Source organism: Odontesthes bonariensis, chromosome 23, assembly GCF_027942865.1.
Source record: "Odontesthes bonariensis isolate fOdoBon6 chromosome 23, fOdoBon6.hap1, whole genome shotgun sequence".
NCBI lineage: Eukaryota > Metazoa > Chordata > Actinopteri > Atheriniformes > Atherinopsidae > Odontesthes > Odontesthes bonariensis.
In genome coordinates, this window is record NC_134528.1 from 8574386 (window position 1) to 8591997 (window position 17612).

The 17612-nt window shown below is 39.5% G+C and overlaps 1 protein-coding gene across 1 annotated transcript; it reads right to left on the bottom strand.

Moving 5' to 3' along the window:
* Window positions 1-1156: 1156 nt before the first annotated feature.
* Window positions 1157-16624, bottom strand: tubgcp2 (tubulin gamma complex component 2). Its single transcript, XM_075457739.1, has 18 exons — window positions 16542-16624; window positions 16010-16170; window positions 14740-14868; window positions 13642-13818; window positions 12763-12922; window positions 12468-12675; window positions 11836-12035; window positions 9094-9283; window positions 8857-9002; window positions 8605-8785; window positions 7410-7590; window positions 6007-6179; window positions 5537-5665; window positions 5333-5453; window positions 5102-5245; window positions 4206-4322; window positions 3127-3290; window positions 1157-1516 (listed from the first exon to the last, which is right to left on the bottom strand). Exons 2-18 carry the CDS (start codon window positions 16157-16159, stop codon window positions 1441-1443), a joined length of 2646 nt encoding a protein of 881 aa, XP_075313854.1. The 5' UTR covers window positions 16160-16170; window positions 16542-16624; the 3' UTR covers window positions 1157-1440.
* Window positions 16625-17612: the final 988 nt, after the last annotated feature.

The window sequence follows — 17612 nt, forward strand, 5'->3', positions numbered from 1 at the left end:
AGCTTTTGATGTCATCTTTGGGACGTTTTCAAATGTGTATAGCTTAACATGAGCAGGGATCACACAAAGATTTGTCTTTATGACAGTGTTGTTGCAACCAATTGTAGGGGGGACCCAAAGAGGGAAAAAATTACCAAATTCCTTAGTGTTACTTTAAAAAACAGGTATAGCTTCACAACAAGCGAGATCCATGTTGGTCAAACTACAATCTGACACAGGATCCATGAATAATTTCTACAAAGTCACATTAAAATGAATAAAACCAGTGCAGGGATTTGAAATCTGGATATTCTTTGCTTGCAAATATTTTCTCATGTCAGGAAGAAGGTTTAGACTTAAATAGAAAGACTTGCCGATGATTAGCAAGTAAAATCTAACTTTCATCTTTGAATTTGTTTCATGTTTTCTAGCTGAATCACAGAGCTGAGATAGAAATAGTTTCAGTTTTTGGCTGATTACATGTCTAAAAAGCGTCCAGCTAAGCTTTAAGCTGATTGGTTCCTTGGTTTAATTGTTCAATAAGCTCCTTTAACTTGAAAAGAAGACATTCACAGCACCTTAACAATACCTACTTTGATTCATATTTCAGGTCTCAGCAGGAAAAGTTAATAAAGGCTAAAGAAATAAAGAAAGAAATTTTCAGCAGCATGGATATTTCTTCAGGACTGATCCTACAAATGCTTCAAAACCACAAAAATATTCACTTAAAAAGCCAAAGACACAACAACAGAAGACACATTTTTACTGCATTAAGAATCACAAAAATCAAGTTTTAGCTTTAACAAATTAAGATTTGCTGGTTTCTATTCATTCATGTCATATATTACATTATATAAAATAACATAACTTAACGTGGAAGAAGAATTGGTCAATGTTTGGTATGTGGAAGTAATCTTTTGCTTTTATTCTCAGTCAGTCATTACATTTCCTGTACGACTACAGTTGTTTATGACTGTTTGACTAGTTTTCAAACGTCCTTGGCAACTATCAAGACACAAAGCAGCCAAAAATAATCTCTTGACTCAGTCTTTGAATTTCAAATAAGCTCATCTTACACCTGAGAGCCAGAGAAGGACTGTTGTTCGTTTTATTTAGTTTAGTTTGGAGTTTCCAAAAGCAACAAAAGTATATAGTAAAGGTCAAGAGTCCAAATCAGTTCAGTAAAGTCTTGTTTTAATTATGAGGTTAAATACAAACACATTTCCACTGTACAGGTACAATAAGTTACCCATAAGGAGTGTCAACAGTTACATTTTCAGAGCGTTGAAATGATTCTGCTCCACACGTTACTACAGTTCATAGAGTACATTATATTGAACAAAATGTACACACTCGTATCATCTCTTTGAGGTTGTGTGGGCGGTTTGAAGGATGGACAGGCATGAGGAGAGCTTCTTTTATTGCTGGTGGGGGGCAGTTTAGACACACACCGACGACACGCTACACTGCTGCTTTCTGACTGCGCTCGATGGCCATCCGCTCCAGGCGCTCGGTGTAGAACCCGTTGAAGTCCAACCTGTGAAGTCATTTACACAGATACTGAGGCTCTGCAGACCTTTAGCGCACATACGTCCTGGCTAATCTGCCCACAAGTGGACCACAGGTGTGAACACACGGAGGAAGGACTGAGGATCCGATCGCTCAAAGATTCAGAGATCTTATCCTTGACCTCTTTTGAAAATGTCGCTGGGTTAAGGAAAGGTGGCTGGAGGAATCTGTAAGGCCTTAGGCTCGACCACACTTACACTCAGCTGTGATGTGAGTGCAGCGCTGAAACTACAGATGTTCAACAAATACTCTACAAAGGAAGAGCTTTAGAAACGTTTTTGAAAATCACACTGTTACACTAAGAAGTTTTTCCCAAATACATGCAGCTAAACACTAATTTACATTTAATACATTAATCTGTTAAAGACTGATCCTATTCAATGGATCCTTGTCGTGCACGATATGGAAGTATTCTCAGAGTATTTTTTGCTTCATAATTTGTTTCCTGAGGTCCGAACAGGCAGGTTTGGAAGTTTCCAAACTAAATGAAATGGTCATGAAGTGGTAAAAACATGGAAAGAGCAGGTCAAATTCTTTCAAATGACCAGGAAAGGAGCTCCACTGCTCCTTTATCATCTCTTTGAACAGGAAACACTGGATCGTCCTTCATAATTAAGAAAGAAGCAGATAATTCTAACCCATAATTCCTTGTGGGCGTAACATTCAAAGTGATGCTTAAGTGCTTCATGCTGGGATTAAAGCTACAACACTATATGTCACTTCTGTGGCTTTTTCTTTACCTCCGTTTTAAATGAACAACCTCTGTAAGGCAGAAATACTTTTCCCTGGATGATTCTGGCACGAAACGAGGCACGAAACATGAGCAGTTGTAGCTGACTGTACTCCTGGTTAATGCACAGTGAATCCAAGTTAATCCAACGGTGTTAAAGTAAGGATCGCAGTCCCGTTTGTGATGCTGGACATCAGTGTCTCTGTATAGTGGGTGGTTGTACTTTCGGGCTCCTGGTTGTGCTGTAAATACTGTACATGTACCTATTTATCTAATAAAAACACCAGCAAAATAAATTTCTGCAAACATTTGGCTGTGCTCCTTCTTTCTTGATGCCATCCTTAAATGAGGAATTTTCTGCCGTCCAAACATTACAGCCACTAAATTCTTGAATCAAAGTGGTTGTTTGTGCCAGATCTAATCAAATTTACCCAACACATTACTGACACATCTCATTCAACTCAGCCAGAGTAAGAACTACAAAACTTTAGGTGGAAAGCAAAGTGGAATATTAATTTATGCGGCCTTGAGAGACCGTTTGTGTTTCTGGGAATGTCAGAAAAATGGATACTTCCACCCGAAAGTCATGTGATGCTTCGTCTTTGGCTGTTTCTGCTCATGTTTAAATTATAGACCATTACCCAAAGTGTGGAATAATCTGCCTTCATGTTTGTCATTTCAATGTCATGTTTTCTTTATCTTTTTTTTAAATAAGTCAATCATCACTTGCTAAGAAGGCGCTGACCTCCCAAATGCTCTCTCTGTTATTTCATCATGTCATGAATCTAAACTTGTCATCCTGTGTGTTGTTTACATGAAAATCGATGGTGGGAAGTTGACATGTTTACCTGTAGATGATGCTGATCATGCTGTGTTCACAGTCGTTGGTGCTGTAGATGCTCAGCTTGTCCAGCAGGTCCAGCAGCAGCATGCTGAAGTTGCTGTCGAACTTGCTGATGGTGGCTTCGAAGCTCGCGTCGGACTGGAGGGCGTCCACGTGTTCGGCTAAAATCTGGAGCAGCGGGCAGGGAGGGAGGTGGAGCGCAGAGATGTCGTTTAATGTGACGCATCAATGAAACTGCTCACGGTGCTGCATTCAAGGACACCAAACATTTCTGGAAGGTTTTGAACATGTAAGTCAGCTTAAATAACTTTTCCAACGATGTCGATCTGTTTGATAGCTGCTCCTTATTTTAGGAACATGACTACATGTCAGAATCAGAATCATAAAATATTTTAAAGCCAAGTAATTTTCACATCATAAGGAATTTGGCCTGGTTTGTTTGGTACAACATATATATATATATATATATAGTAGGGGTGGGCGAAAAAAATCGATTCATGTACATATCGCGATTTTTTTATGGGATGATTTTAAAAATCGATTTTTCTCCCCTGAATCGATTATATTACATCATATCCGTGTCCAGATAAACTTCATCAATTCATCACATTAAGTTATGTTAAAACTAGCCCACATTTGTGGACATTTCAATTCATTTTGTAACTGTAAACTTTAAAAAAATGCCTCTTTTTGTCTCAGTTGAGATAAATGTCAGCTGCTGGACTGACTGACACAGACTGATGTGCATTGTTTATGGGAACGACATTCATTCTAGAAGTGTATGATTCAACTTGTTTGTTTTTTTAAAGGAGGAAGAAAATTGCAATTACTGATTATATCGAATCGCAATACTTGGAGAATATATATATATATATATGATAATAATAAAATAAAATAATAAAATGTAAAATAATAAAAACTACTCTCTACGTAAAACTACCAGCGAAGACACTTTTTGTTGTAAATTAGGAAATAAAACTGAAATGAACTTGGCACGAGGTAAATTTTTAGATCTCCCACCACTGTAGGCAGCCCACCTGCTCAGATATGATGAGTTTCTCAGAGTGCTGACTTTATAAGTACCTTTGTGGTCAGCCTCTTCTTCTCTGCCTCGGCAGCCTGTTCGCTCTGAGTGGGAGGCCCGTCCATCGTTCCCTGCTCCAGAGAGAGGCGCTCCAACCTCATGCTCTGCGTGAACCGCTACAACCATCAAGAAAAAGAAAAGAAATTGGAATAAAAATGTACGCAATATTTCAATCAAGGACATCTGGTCCGATTCTGGATGTCTAAAGGATACATTGGTACAAAGTGACAGAACTCCTGAGACCTGTGAGGGACTCATGAAGAATCATGTCTGGAGATATTTAGCGTTTGGTGTCAGGTGATCAGTCACTGACAACCAGAATGACTCATTTAAACAGCAATTTACCTTGAAATACATTCATTTGATTTATTCTGATATTATGTCCATCAACGACTGTGGTGTTTTACCCAGGTGGGCTGCTTTGGTATTTCAATGGCTGCACAATTAGCAGCCTATTCATGTATCTATTTAGCTTTTTTTTACAAACCAAAATAGCAGATTTAATGTAGCGCTGTGTGTGTGCGCACACACACACACACACACACAGACACACTGAACCAGCATGATCATGAACAAGAGAAAGATATTACATCCGGCAACTTTTCAGACCAAAATCTACGAACTTCTATTCAAAAAAGCATCTCGTAAGTTTTTTCCCCAAACAAAAAACTTTTATGTGCCTTAGTACGGTACAGCTTAGCATTTTCTGCTTTATCACTGTCACGATTATCAAAATAAATCAATAATCAGCGCTTCACGTCTTCCTTTCAAGCATGAATTAGGCAAGCTGGATGAATTTTAAACAGGATAAGAGACTCGAGAGGGTTCCGGTTTGATAAAATGCTGTGAAACCCAACATTTAAACATCTTTATCCTCCTCATCTTGTCAACAAACCTGCATGCAGTTTGTAAACATGACGCAGACGGACATGAGTTTGGAGAAGATCCTGAGCAGCTCAGGGTTGGTCAGCATGCAGTCCTTCAGGCAGTTGTCCAGGAAGCTGGTGTGATGGCAGAGCACGTCGTCGATGTTTGAAGCCTGGAGAAGAAAAGCCGGCACATTCAGCACGAAAAATCCACAATCCGAGCGCCTCCTCTTCACTGCTCTGCAGGTTTGTTCACTCACTGTTTTCAGGTTGTTCTCCATGATGTGCCAGGTCGGTTCGTTCACCTCAAACATCATGTAGTACTGGATGTTCTGCACAAAGTTGAGCATGCGCTGGCGCAGGGCGAACGCGGCTGAAAACCTGCGCACAAGTCATTCGAGCAGAGCGTGAGGACATTTTCTACCTGAGACTTAACAAAATTCCCATCAAATGAGACAGCTCACCATTTGGCAGAGTGTAAGGAGTACTGCCTGAAGTCTTTGTTGCTGATCCACACGTTGCAAAGCAGCCGCTCGACGTGTTTGCAGTAAAACATGTGCCTGAATAACATCTGGTACCTCGTCAGCGCTTTCCTGGATAATAAACACACGCATGTGAACTTCTTACAAACTATTATTATTATCATCAAACTCTATGACTCCACACTGGTTCCTTTATTATCTTTCTGAAATTTAGTTAGTGTCTTTCATTCGACTTTTTCCTTATTTACTATTATATTAAGGACCACATATGTTTAAACTAAAGGGCTCATTTTACCCCACTCACTCCTACTTAGACTTATAGAGTTTAGACAAATCCAGTTACCAACCATCAATCTCAGTTCTTAAATTCTGAATTAACAAAAAAAGATGCAGATTATTCTATTTGCTGTTGTTAAAATAAAACCCAAACAGTCAGGTATGAATTTCCGAACCTGTTGATGATGAGCGAGAGCGGCCACTTGACGATGTAGTCGAAGGAGAAGGCCTCCAGCCCGCTGAGCCCGATGTCCGTTGGGTCGGCATTGATGATGGCCTTCTCTTGTTTGGTCTCGATGGCCAACACTCGCAGCAGCTGAGTGATGACATCATGAGGCATCAAGTCGATCTGTGCAGAGAGGAGAGGAGGATCAGACCTTAAACAGTGTAAAAGGGAAGTGGACGCACGGAGGAGTTGTTGAATAGTTTAAGATTCCACCTTTATTTGGCAATTTCTGTCAAGATCATCTCTGAAGTGACAGGACTGATGAAGACAGAGCTGTTTCTTGTTTGTCTGTTCATTTGGTTTATAAAGTTTGAGTTTCTGTCGATGAGTTTATTTTTCTGTGCCAACAAGTTAAAATCTAAACTTTCTTAAACTGCCCTCCTGCTCTTAATAGCGATTTTAAAATAACGCTGGTGGTCCATAAAGCTTCAGATGACCCTCTTGGGCAGCTTAGATCTTCAGATAGAGCTTTTCTCTCTTCCCCAGAGTTAGGGCTAATCAAAGGAAAGCTGCATCCACATTTTATGTGGAATCAACTTCCAGAGATTCAACTTCTGCATCTTTTACATCACATCTTCCAACTGATCTTTTTCACATCGCATTTGTTTCATCTCTCACTGTACTGTGCTCGTCTTATTTGGCCTTTTATCTTCTTTTTAATTATTACACGCTTTACCTGTGTTGTATTTTTAAATTTGTCTGGTTTTTATTATGTTTATTGTCTAAGCACATTGAAAGACTCTCGTTTGAAAAGTGCATTAAATGCTTTTTTTGTGCGACCATCAAACATTTTCATTTCTTATTTAAGGGTAAATTGCTCGAAAGCTTTTATTGAATGTTACAGTGAGAAAATGACCAACTAGATAACGCATTTATTTTGCTTTTTGGGAGAAGTACGACTGAAATGTGACTCCAAAAATGAGCTCCACATATTCTAAACTATCAGTTTAGTGTGTTTTTGTGCCGTGTAGCACTACAACTGTGGTAGGGACAGATTTTACTGACAAGCTTTCATTAGCTCAACCTTAATGCTTGCATCTACTGGACCGAACTCCAAAAAATGACTCCTCATCACTGTGACATTAGCAGTGTCCTAATACAAACCAGACGTTTTGGTGAGAGGGTTTGACAGTTTGCTGATTCCTTATCCTGAACCTAAATTAGAAACCCTATATTTATCTAATATGTAGAAGAAGACGTGGCCGCTCTTTTTGAAAGATCGCTGCTTTTTGTGATGTTTATTATTTCATATTGTTCAGGTTTGTGTGCCACTTCATCTTTTTTAATCTGAACTGGGTTTTCCAGGATAAAAAGGTGTCCTGGACAGAGAAGCACTCTCTTACTCCCACCCACCTTTAGATCATCTTTGAAGGGGTCCGTGTTGGCTGTGCTCATCCTCAGAGCCAACTCCAGGAGAGCTTCAAGCCTCGGGGGAACAATGTCGTCCACCGGCTTCTTCAGCTCCTCCTCCGTCAGGTCCATAAAGTGCACAAAGAAATCTCCTTTGTCCATCAAAAAGTAGTGCTTGATTGATCTAATGCAAAACAAAACAAAACACACTAAATCAGGCATCAGCAAATAATTAGACGCAAGATTATGTCTACTTTTATTTTAGATTATATATTCTGATGTCCACAAGTTTCCCTTTTTGGTTTTACAGTGTCAAACAAAATGTGAAAATCTAATAGAGTGTATACAAACAGAGTTTGTCCAATTCTAACAAGCTTGAAAGTGAACATCTGCTCTGAGCTCCTTTCTCCTCCAACACAGCCTGAACCCTCTCAGACCAGCTTTCTGTCCTTTCTTTAAGGAGTCTTCAGGAATAGTTCTCCAGGCTTCTTGAAGGACATCCCAAAGCTCTTCTTTGGATGTGGGCTGCCTTTTGTTCCGTTTTCTGCCAACATGATCCCACACTGCTTCAGTAATGTTGAGCTCCGGGCTCTGGGGAGGATTCATCCCTCCATCAGACCTGCTGCCACTGATTTTCAGCCCACTTCTTGTGTCCTTTGGCACAGCTCAGCCTTTTCTCCCTGAAATCCTATTTTCTGTCTGTCAAACTGTGTTATCTTTGGTGTTTGTCAGATGAAACTAAAGAAATGGGAGCAAATGATGTGTCTTTGTGACAGGCTGCTGGTAACAAAGTGCCTAACGATACAATCTAAAAGTTGTTTGTTATGTGTGGACACAACACTGGTTCACCCCTTGAGTTTGCTGTTTTTTTCCCAGTCTTGAATGTTTTATAGCTCAGAGTTATGTGGCTTAATAAACAAAAACACACTCCTCTGGAAAATAGTGAGGTACAAGGACTGAACACAAAATTTGTGAAAAAGAAGCCAATGAAAGTCTGCAGAACTATTGCTCAAGTCCACTTTAAAAGACTAAAAGAAAATCTGGCATCTCGAAAGGAAATATTAAGAAATGAGGATCCCCTTAAGACTTTTGCACAGGGCAGTAACTTTGGCACTGCAGTGAAAGGATAACCTGCTGCACAGAATCACATCCCTGCAGGTATCTTTCCAGGTTCTTATTCTAAAAAACAAGCGTTCACCTCAGACGTGAGACCAGCTCCTTCTCCTCCATGAGGAAGTCCAGCAGCACCTTGCTGGCGTAGTTGTAGGCCTTCTCTATCTGCTCCACGTAGTCTCGCTCCTTCAGGGTGTACAGCACCTCCTTTGCATCAGGACACGTCACATCTCGCCCGCACTCTCGCACCACATTGAGGTATTTCCCTGTGAAAAAAAAAAACATCTCTAAACACACCGTCTAAAAATTATTTCACGTGCTTTTGTTCCCTTTTTACCTGTGCTTAATATTTTGTCCGCCATTTTCTGTAGAAACGAGGGAATCCGATGCAGTACGATGGTGTATCTCTGGTCCCAGTACTTGTCGTTGTAGTCCTCCTGAATCTTCTCCTTCTGCAGCTCATGCTCCTCCACCATGAACTCACTGTGCAGGCAAAACATGCACAAGAGTGAGCTTCATGAATATTATTTAAACCGTTGATCATTACGGGGAGTGTATCAGGCCACGGCTGAACCTGTATGGATCCCTGATGATTCCTCTGTAGATCCACTTCTCCAGGATCTCAAAGTATGGGACGCTGGCTGCTTTAGTGAGGTAGAGACACAGCTCCTGAGCCTGGCTGTCCCCCGTGTAGTTGAAGGTTCGATCATGAAGAAGACTCAGCGTTGATCCACCCATACACTCGCCTTTGTCCACTGAGGATGCTGCAAAAAACAAATTTATTATTTGAGTGAATGAAAGCATCGGCCGCCTGTTTTCTTAATGTGACGACTTGATCTGTGTTTCGGTTCTGTTAAAGCGATACTCCGGAGTAGATTCAACCTGGGGTCATTTGAACCGTGATATCCAGCCAAGTAGCCCACCCGCAGTTTTTTCGATATTAGCTGAACATCAGCTGAGTTACAGAGTTATCCCGAATAGCTTCGTACAAGGGTTAATGGATCCTGGCAGTATCTCCAAAATTACCACACTAAAATCACATGCAATGACACCAAACTTCTACAGTAGTACAAATATGGAAAATAGTCCAGGAGTTTATTATTATCAACACAAGCCTGATAGCTTCTCTGCTGCTAAAGCTGCGTCGACGTCACTTCCTTGATCTGGGAGCTTCAAAGTAAGATGAGGGTTTATCTACTACTGTAGACAACAAAGCAAGGCTGCTCAATTTCTCCATTGATAAAATAATTTCACAACTCTACAACATAAAAATTCATAAAAAAACATGTAGAATATAGCATATACTTTGTTGTCCACAGTAGTAGATCAACCCTCATCTTACTTTGAAGCTCCCAGCTCCCAGAAGTGACGTCGACGCAGCTTTAGCAGCAGAAAAGCTATCAGGCTTGTGTTGATAATAATAAACTCCTGGACTATGTACAAACTTCCAAATGCATCGTTTTGTGAGTACAGACCATATTTGTACTACTGTAGAAGTTTGGTGTCATTGCATGTGATTTTAGTGTGGTAATTTTGGAGATACTGCCAGGATCCATTAACCCTTGTACGAAGCTATTCGGGATAACTCAGTTACTCAGCTGATGTTCAGCCAATATCGAAAAAACTGCGGGTGGGCTACTTGGCTGGATATCACGGTTCAAATGACCCTAGGGTGAATCTACTCCGGAGTATCGCTTTAATGATAAGTTTCTCTCAGGCCAAGTTCCCTCAGCCGTTTTCAGGGAAATAAAACACCTGAGCCCAGATTTCTGATGCTGTAATACAGAAAACTGCTTACAGAAAGAAATTATTTAGAAAAATTTGAGGCGTGCATTCACTTTCAAAGCTGTGGAGATTCATCCGCTCCACAGTCCTGAGATGAGATGAATAATATTTAGAATATTTGGTTTAGGCCCAAAATACATCTGTGATATGTTCAGAGAATATAAAGCCAGCAGAGCTCTTAGATCCAAGGACTCAGGTCAGCTGGTCCAGTCCAGAGTCCAGACTAAACATGGAGAAGCAGCATTTAGCTGTTATGCTGCAAACAAGTGGAACAAACTGCCAGTGGAGATTAAACTTTCATCAAATGGAGACATTTTTAAATCCAGGTTAAAAACATTTCTGTTCTCATGTGTCTATGCATGAAATCTGCACGATATCTTTTAACTTACCTGGACAGTTGTTTGTTTTTAAATTAATTTAAATGATTTTATTTGTTTCTCTTTATATTCTTTTATGTATTTTTAATGCTTCTTCCACTCCCTGCTGCAATGCTTTTATTTTATGTAAAGCACTTTGAACTGTTTTGTACATGAAATGTGCTATACAAATACATTTGATTTGATTTGATTTGATTTGATTTAGATGTATAAGCATATATTGTTGTGACAACTGATAAATCATGTTGTAATCTAAAGATAACAAGGCTTGTTTTTATCAAATGAAAGTGTTAATATCTTTTACAGAGCGTGGGATTGCATGACGGACAAGCTGAAGCGGAATCCCTGCCCACAGGTGCCACTTTCTGTGCTCTACAAGATGAGACATTCACTGAATTCAGAGCAACACACACAATTACTCACGAAAGTTATAGGCGGTAACACAGGAACCTCATTTTCTTGTAACATGTCATGATCTTGAGAAAACAAAAAGGCAAATTTCTTGTAAAAACAACATAAATCAAATTGTTCTCACAAGAAAGGAAGCTTTGTTATCTCGATTTGAGAAACAAATCAACTCGTGATCCCGAGATGAAGCTAAACGTGTCTCAGGGACATGGTATATTAGGCAAATTAAGGGTTCTCTGAAGTTTAAAAGCTAGCCACGTGTGGAGTTAATTAGCCACACGATGATCGTATCAGTTTAGGAAACAAGCAAAAAAAAAAAGTGCCAACGGATAAACTAAACTCGTGTCTAATTCAAATAGAACTCAGACAGTGAACTTGTAGAACAGCATTATAATTACCTGTATGTTACATAACACCTCCCCAAAGACTAATTTCAATAACCTTTGTGGATTGGAGACACTAAAACGAGATTAAAAGACCAGAAAGTAAAACATAATTTGTTATACCGTTAGATGTAATTTGCTTCATGATCCAGCAGAGGGTGCTCTTGTGTCAACTGGACCTAATGCAACCTGGGTAACCTCTGAGCAAGAAAGGCAACCGCCTCAAAGAGGTAAATTTGAGGCTCAGTTCCGCAACAGGGATATTTCTATTGTCAAACTGGGTTGACAGTTCTCTCAGATATTAGGCAAATTATGCGCTAAACCTGGTTAGAAATGCCCCAGTTCTCATGGTCGGCCTCCTACCGATAGATGCCAGTATCTCCATGGTTCTCATGGTGGGCTGGATGTAGAACCAGAGCTTCTGCAGGGTCAGCAGGCCCTGTCGCTGGAGGTGCTCCAGCTGCGTGACCAGGATCAGGTACTCCTTCATCAGGGTCCTCATCGCCGCCGTCAGGGCGTGGTTCACCTGGCCGTACTCAAAGGACGACTTCTCCTCAATGAACCTGGAAGATAAATAAACATGTCACCAAATTATTACTGCAGGGTTCACATTTTCAGACCGAACTGTAAATAAGTCATTAACAGTTTCTGACACATTTCTGACACTTTGTCTCGCTCTGTATCACAATAATTCTCAATGAGATGATAAATTAATCTTTAAAAATGACTTTTAACTGGATAAGAAGCAGAAAATATGTGAATAAATGGATGGAGGGATTCACTAAATAAAACATATAGTATTTATTTAAAGCTGACAGATTAATTCAACAGAAAATTAAAGAAGTGGAACACTAGTAACTGAGTAACAATCACATACATAAACAGTTTGGAAATGACATTCCTGCCAACAGTGAGCTATAATACAGTTTTAAGAGCATTGGTAATAAAGTTTAACCCCCTTAGAAGGCTGGAGGTATCCTGACATCACTCCTCACCGTGTAATAGTGGAGTAATATGATGCTACTGGTAATATTCTGTTCACAAGCTCTTTTACAGACATGTCCAAAGTCGCATCAACTATAAAAGAGCGGTTCTGCCTCCCCAGCACAGGCTGGGCGGTGATGTCACGACCATCAACACCAACCAGGACGAACAGCAGGTCCTCCACCAGAGCTTGCTCCTGAGTCGCCAGGGGCAGCGTGCCTGAGCACAGACAACATCAGACGCGGGGATTAGTAAACTGAGGCTACACGCAGCAGAAGCAAGTGTGAAAATGTACTTCCTGTGTACCGATGGCCACGGCTGGATCTGCTGCGGGCGTGGGGCTGGTGATGAAGTCTCCGAGGAGAGCCGGGCGGTCGTACACCCAGTTAGGAAACACCGGGTTGGGCTGCGTGGGGTTCTTCTTGTTGTGTTTGTCCCTCAGCATCTTCCGTGTGACCTCAGCAGGCTGCAGACACATTTCCAAAGAGACGCTGAAGAATTGCGGTCAGATTAAACCGATATAATGTGGGTTAACCTTATATTGTGTTTATTTAGACTCATCTGTGCTATCCGAGTGAGAAAATATCGAATAATTTCTGGAGTTATTTTGTACTGTTGTGATTATTCTTTCACCTCAGTGAAAGTTGGCACAGATCTGAGTCTGGAGCTTTGTTCACTGTTTAAACAGCTTTGCACAAAACCACAGACTGCTAAAAACAGAAGGGAAAGAGGGCTGTTGGACATGTTTTATAAGACTCACCCAATAACTAAACATGAGTGAGTATCTTGTTTGAACTGTGCAATATCTCAAATAAACTAATCAAGTAAAACAATGTTTCAACAGCAAGGTTAACTTTAAACTTTAAACCTTAAAAGTCAGTAATCCTCACAGCTTGAATAAGGGAAACTGGGTTTCTATTTCTTCTCATCCAAAAAGCTTCTTCAGTTTTAAACTTTTTGGTGGGGAGTGTGCACGTGCTTCCTCAGACAGGTAAACCATTGAGAATGAACCACTATAAGATGATACTTCCCAACACCTAGTTTAGAACTGAAGAAGACTTTTGGATGAGAGGTGAAACGTCTTCAAGATCCGAGAAGAAGCCCAGTTGCCCTTATTCAAGCTCTTACGGTCACCGTGACCTGGATGACTGAGAATCAACACCAACGGGAGTCAGAAATGTTCACCAGGGGAGCGTTGGAGCTGGCCGTCACGTTGCCGAGCTTCTTCCGCAGCTCATCCAGCTCCTGCATGGACATCTTGGTGCTGGTTTGAGGCAGCGTGTAACTGGTCGTTGTTGTGGCGTTTGTGTTCACAGACGACTCTGACCTCTCTTTGGCATTCTGCTGCAGAGACTGGAGCGTCTAGTCAAACACCAAAGATGTTACTTTTAGATCAAATCATTCATTCAAACATGGAAAATAGTCAAATCTTTGCATTTTTTTAAATAGTGCATTTCATACATTTCTTTAAAATCAGAGACATTGGCCATTTGTCATTTAAAAGATGTATTTTATCTCTTCAAAACTGTAAAGCGATTCATACTTTTAATATTAAAGCAACCCGGGAAAATAGTGGGTAATTTCACTATGAAACACGCGAAAAGAAGAGAGCTGAAGAACATTTAGCAGAATAATGTGGTCCATGTTATTCAGGAGCTCTGCTACAAGTCCTCATAAATCACTCCCACAATAGCTGAAAATCAGCATGGCTTGATTTTATGGCTTGAACTTAAAAAGCTTCACTGTGCCAAATTTTTACAAATACCTCCCCTACGTGCAACCTGAATTACCGGCAGAGTAAGAATCAAATCACTTCAATATAGTATCGGATGCTTTTGGTTTTAAGACCCGTTTTAAGGTCTCAATTCATCACCTTTAATTGTTGAGGCAATATTTCACAAATCTGTTATGAGACAGTGGGAAATAATCCATAATCAGAAAATTTATGATGGGACAAAAAAAGAGCTGCAAATGTCCCTATTTGCTTTTGGTGGTTGAGAGTCATCTTCTTAATACTTTTTCACTGAACTGAAAACTCTTTTGCAACATCATCCAAACTGAGAATAACTGCAATCTTTTAAACTTTTGCTGCACACCCGTCACTTCTAAATCTGAAATAAGTATTTTTAACACAAAGTTAAACATGTTTAAATCTAAACAAGTTTAACAAGCTCAATTGTCATACTTATTTAAAGAAAACTACAAAAAGCATAATCTGACTGGTCAAAAATAAAGCTTTTAGCATCATGCAACATTAAAAGGTGCGTTTGTGTTGCGCATTACCTCTTTATCCTCACAGAGTTTGGACAGCAGATACAACAGAGGGTCCAGGTTGCGAACATTTTTGGACTTGAGCTCCTCGTACTTCCTCAAGAAGTCCTCCGGAGTTTTAGAGAATTCTGCTAATTTCACCTGAAAGTCATACAACAGCAACTATGACGACAATATGCAGTCAGTAACACATTGGTTTTCCATTAAATCATTTCTATATGTTACGGCCAGATGTTATTTGAGCTCTATAACTGCTCTGCCTCCTATGATATTCTGTCTTTTCATGTCTTTTGGTTGATTAATATTCACATGACGACACATATGACCGCCCAGGCGTGACTTTATCAGGGTCCCGAGGCTTTTCAAGAAATGATTTCCATCTCTTTGTGTTTGCAGTGAGGGAATAATTAGAGATATATGCAATTCATATGGTTCATAATGGCATACTATATATGATCTATCACAATTACAATGTATATCCTAATATTTTCACCAATCGTGAGTATTAAACACAAACAAAATAACAAATCTTTCTGATCTTTAGCATATTTAGTCACCTAAGCCAGTTGATGACTGACTGCACAGTAGTGGAAGACTGGAAAAAGGGGACAAATGGTTTTAAGTAGATTGAGACTCTCTTGCAGAGGACTTTAACGTGTTCCAGAGACCCGGTTTAAGTCAAGAGGTGAAAGAGCATTTTCAGTTAAAGCCCCAAAACTCTGGAACAAGTCACCTGAAGAGATCAGGTCAGCAGAGTCATTGTGTTCTATCCTAATTTTATTAGATTTGTTGTATTTTATTTTTATTTACTGATAAGAAATCCGCCCAACAATCTTAATTATTTCATATTGTTGTATTAATCTGTTTTTTTCATTTCATCATTAATGAACTGCAGTAGGAACATAGACAAAGTGGGCATCAGGAATCTAAAATTCTTGCAATAGCAGCATCTCCTGGCTTGACAAAGCATATCAAGAGAAGTTTGTGAACCTTAATATTATGTGCCTCTGACTTAATTTGAGGAACACTAACTTTAGACCCAGGTGTTGATATGACGCAGATCAAAACGCATTTGGTCTCACTTTTTTACTTATGACATTTCTGTGGGCTTTTTCTCTGTGTCTTTGTGGCCTCTTCAACATGACCACAAATGCACGTGCACTGCTGTACATTTTCAGGACTCACACAGAGATTTGTTTTTATGGAAGCGGTTTTACATCCCACAACTGTGGGACTTTTCCCACACCTGGAAGAAACGCATTCATGGGTGTTTGTAACCCACCTTGGCACTGTGAGCAGAGACAGTGGTGTTCACATAAGGAGTCCTGTGTTTCTGCAGTAGGTCTATGTATCCCTCCGCTCCATCACTTCCTCGCACGTGCAGCAGGCTGAGCAGCTCGTTCACGTCGTGGTGGATCCTGAACTCACTCATGGCTCAGGCAGCTGGCATGATGACAAGACGTTTTATTTCAAAGGACAGAGGAGGAAAGTCGCTTAGCCCCACTGCAGCAGGCATCAACATCTGAGCAGCTGGTTCACACTGACAGACATCAACAACAGCTTGACTAAAGATATGTGCAAATTATAAACCATTTAAAAGACTGTATGCTTATCATGTCTCCGGTCTTAACTGTAGTATGGAGTGTTTACGTTCTTTAATGCTAACAAGCTAACTAGCCTATAAGATGTGGACGCTAAATGGTTGCTAGCTCACCTAAATTAAACATAATCACATAAATTAACAAGTAACAACGTGACATAATTACCCTAAGCCTTATTACAGGTGTAATAAACATCTCAGGACTGCACTATACCTGCTGGTCGTGTTAAGTACAATTCAACTGCGTTCACCAGAGCAGGTACCAAACGCGCCCACCACTACTCAAATTCTTCTTCTTCTTCTTCTCATACTGCCATCTGTACTAAAAAATGGCGCCACACTGCCCCCCACAGGTTGAACACCAACACTGCACGTTTGATATTTTTCTTTGGAGATTCGTATACAAAAACTGAGAAAGATACAATTTCGTCATTTGTTTTTAACATAAATTGTTTAAAAAGAATAACATATGTGTAGTTGCAAAGAAGATGAATAAAGCCAAATACTAACATAAAAGAATAAAGTACATCTATTTTTAAAAAAAGGTTGCAGGTGTCAATAAGGCATTGAATTTGTAATTTTAAACTATTTTATTTAGAATATTGATAAAGCATTAGAAAATATTTAAAGAAAGCAGGAAAAACGAATTAAAAGGAATAAAGCAGTGACCATGTAAAGCTAAACATATACAAGTAAAAGAAAACACCATAAAAGAGAGACTTAACGAAGGCATTTAAACATAACAATATCAAATCCCATCAGTAAAGAAGTCAGAGGGGAAAACATGGTTTGATGCTAACTGATGAACAGACAAAGAAAATTTTAAAAAATATACATGATTTAAAAAACACACACATTAGTGATAAACAATATATCCATTTGTCATTATAGATAATTTCAAGATATCTTTTGAAAGTCAGCCATCAAAGCTATGGCTGAAGATTTCGTATGCAGAAAAAGGATAAATGGTTTAAAGTAGACTGAGAGTATAAGACGTATTTATTAGTAAAATAATATTTGAGTGGTGTGTATGTGTGCTGGGATATTTAGATTTGTACTGAGGGTAATTGTGTTACTTAAAACATGCATTTACAATGTTTTATTATGTCAAATTAAAGACAAACAATATTATTTCTTAAAAATGTATTAATGATATATTTTCATAAGAATAGATCAATAAATGTAACAATTCTGACTCGTAAATCTAACAGCACAGGGTCTCTTTTAATTCTAGACATTAACTACGGCTGTGTTACATTGGAGGTGGTGATCTTTTAAATGGTTT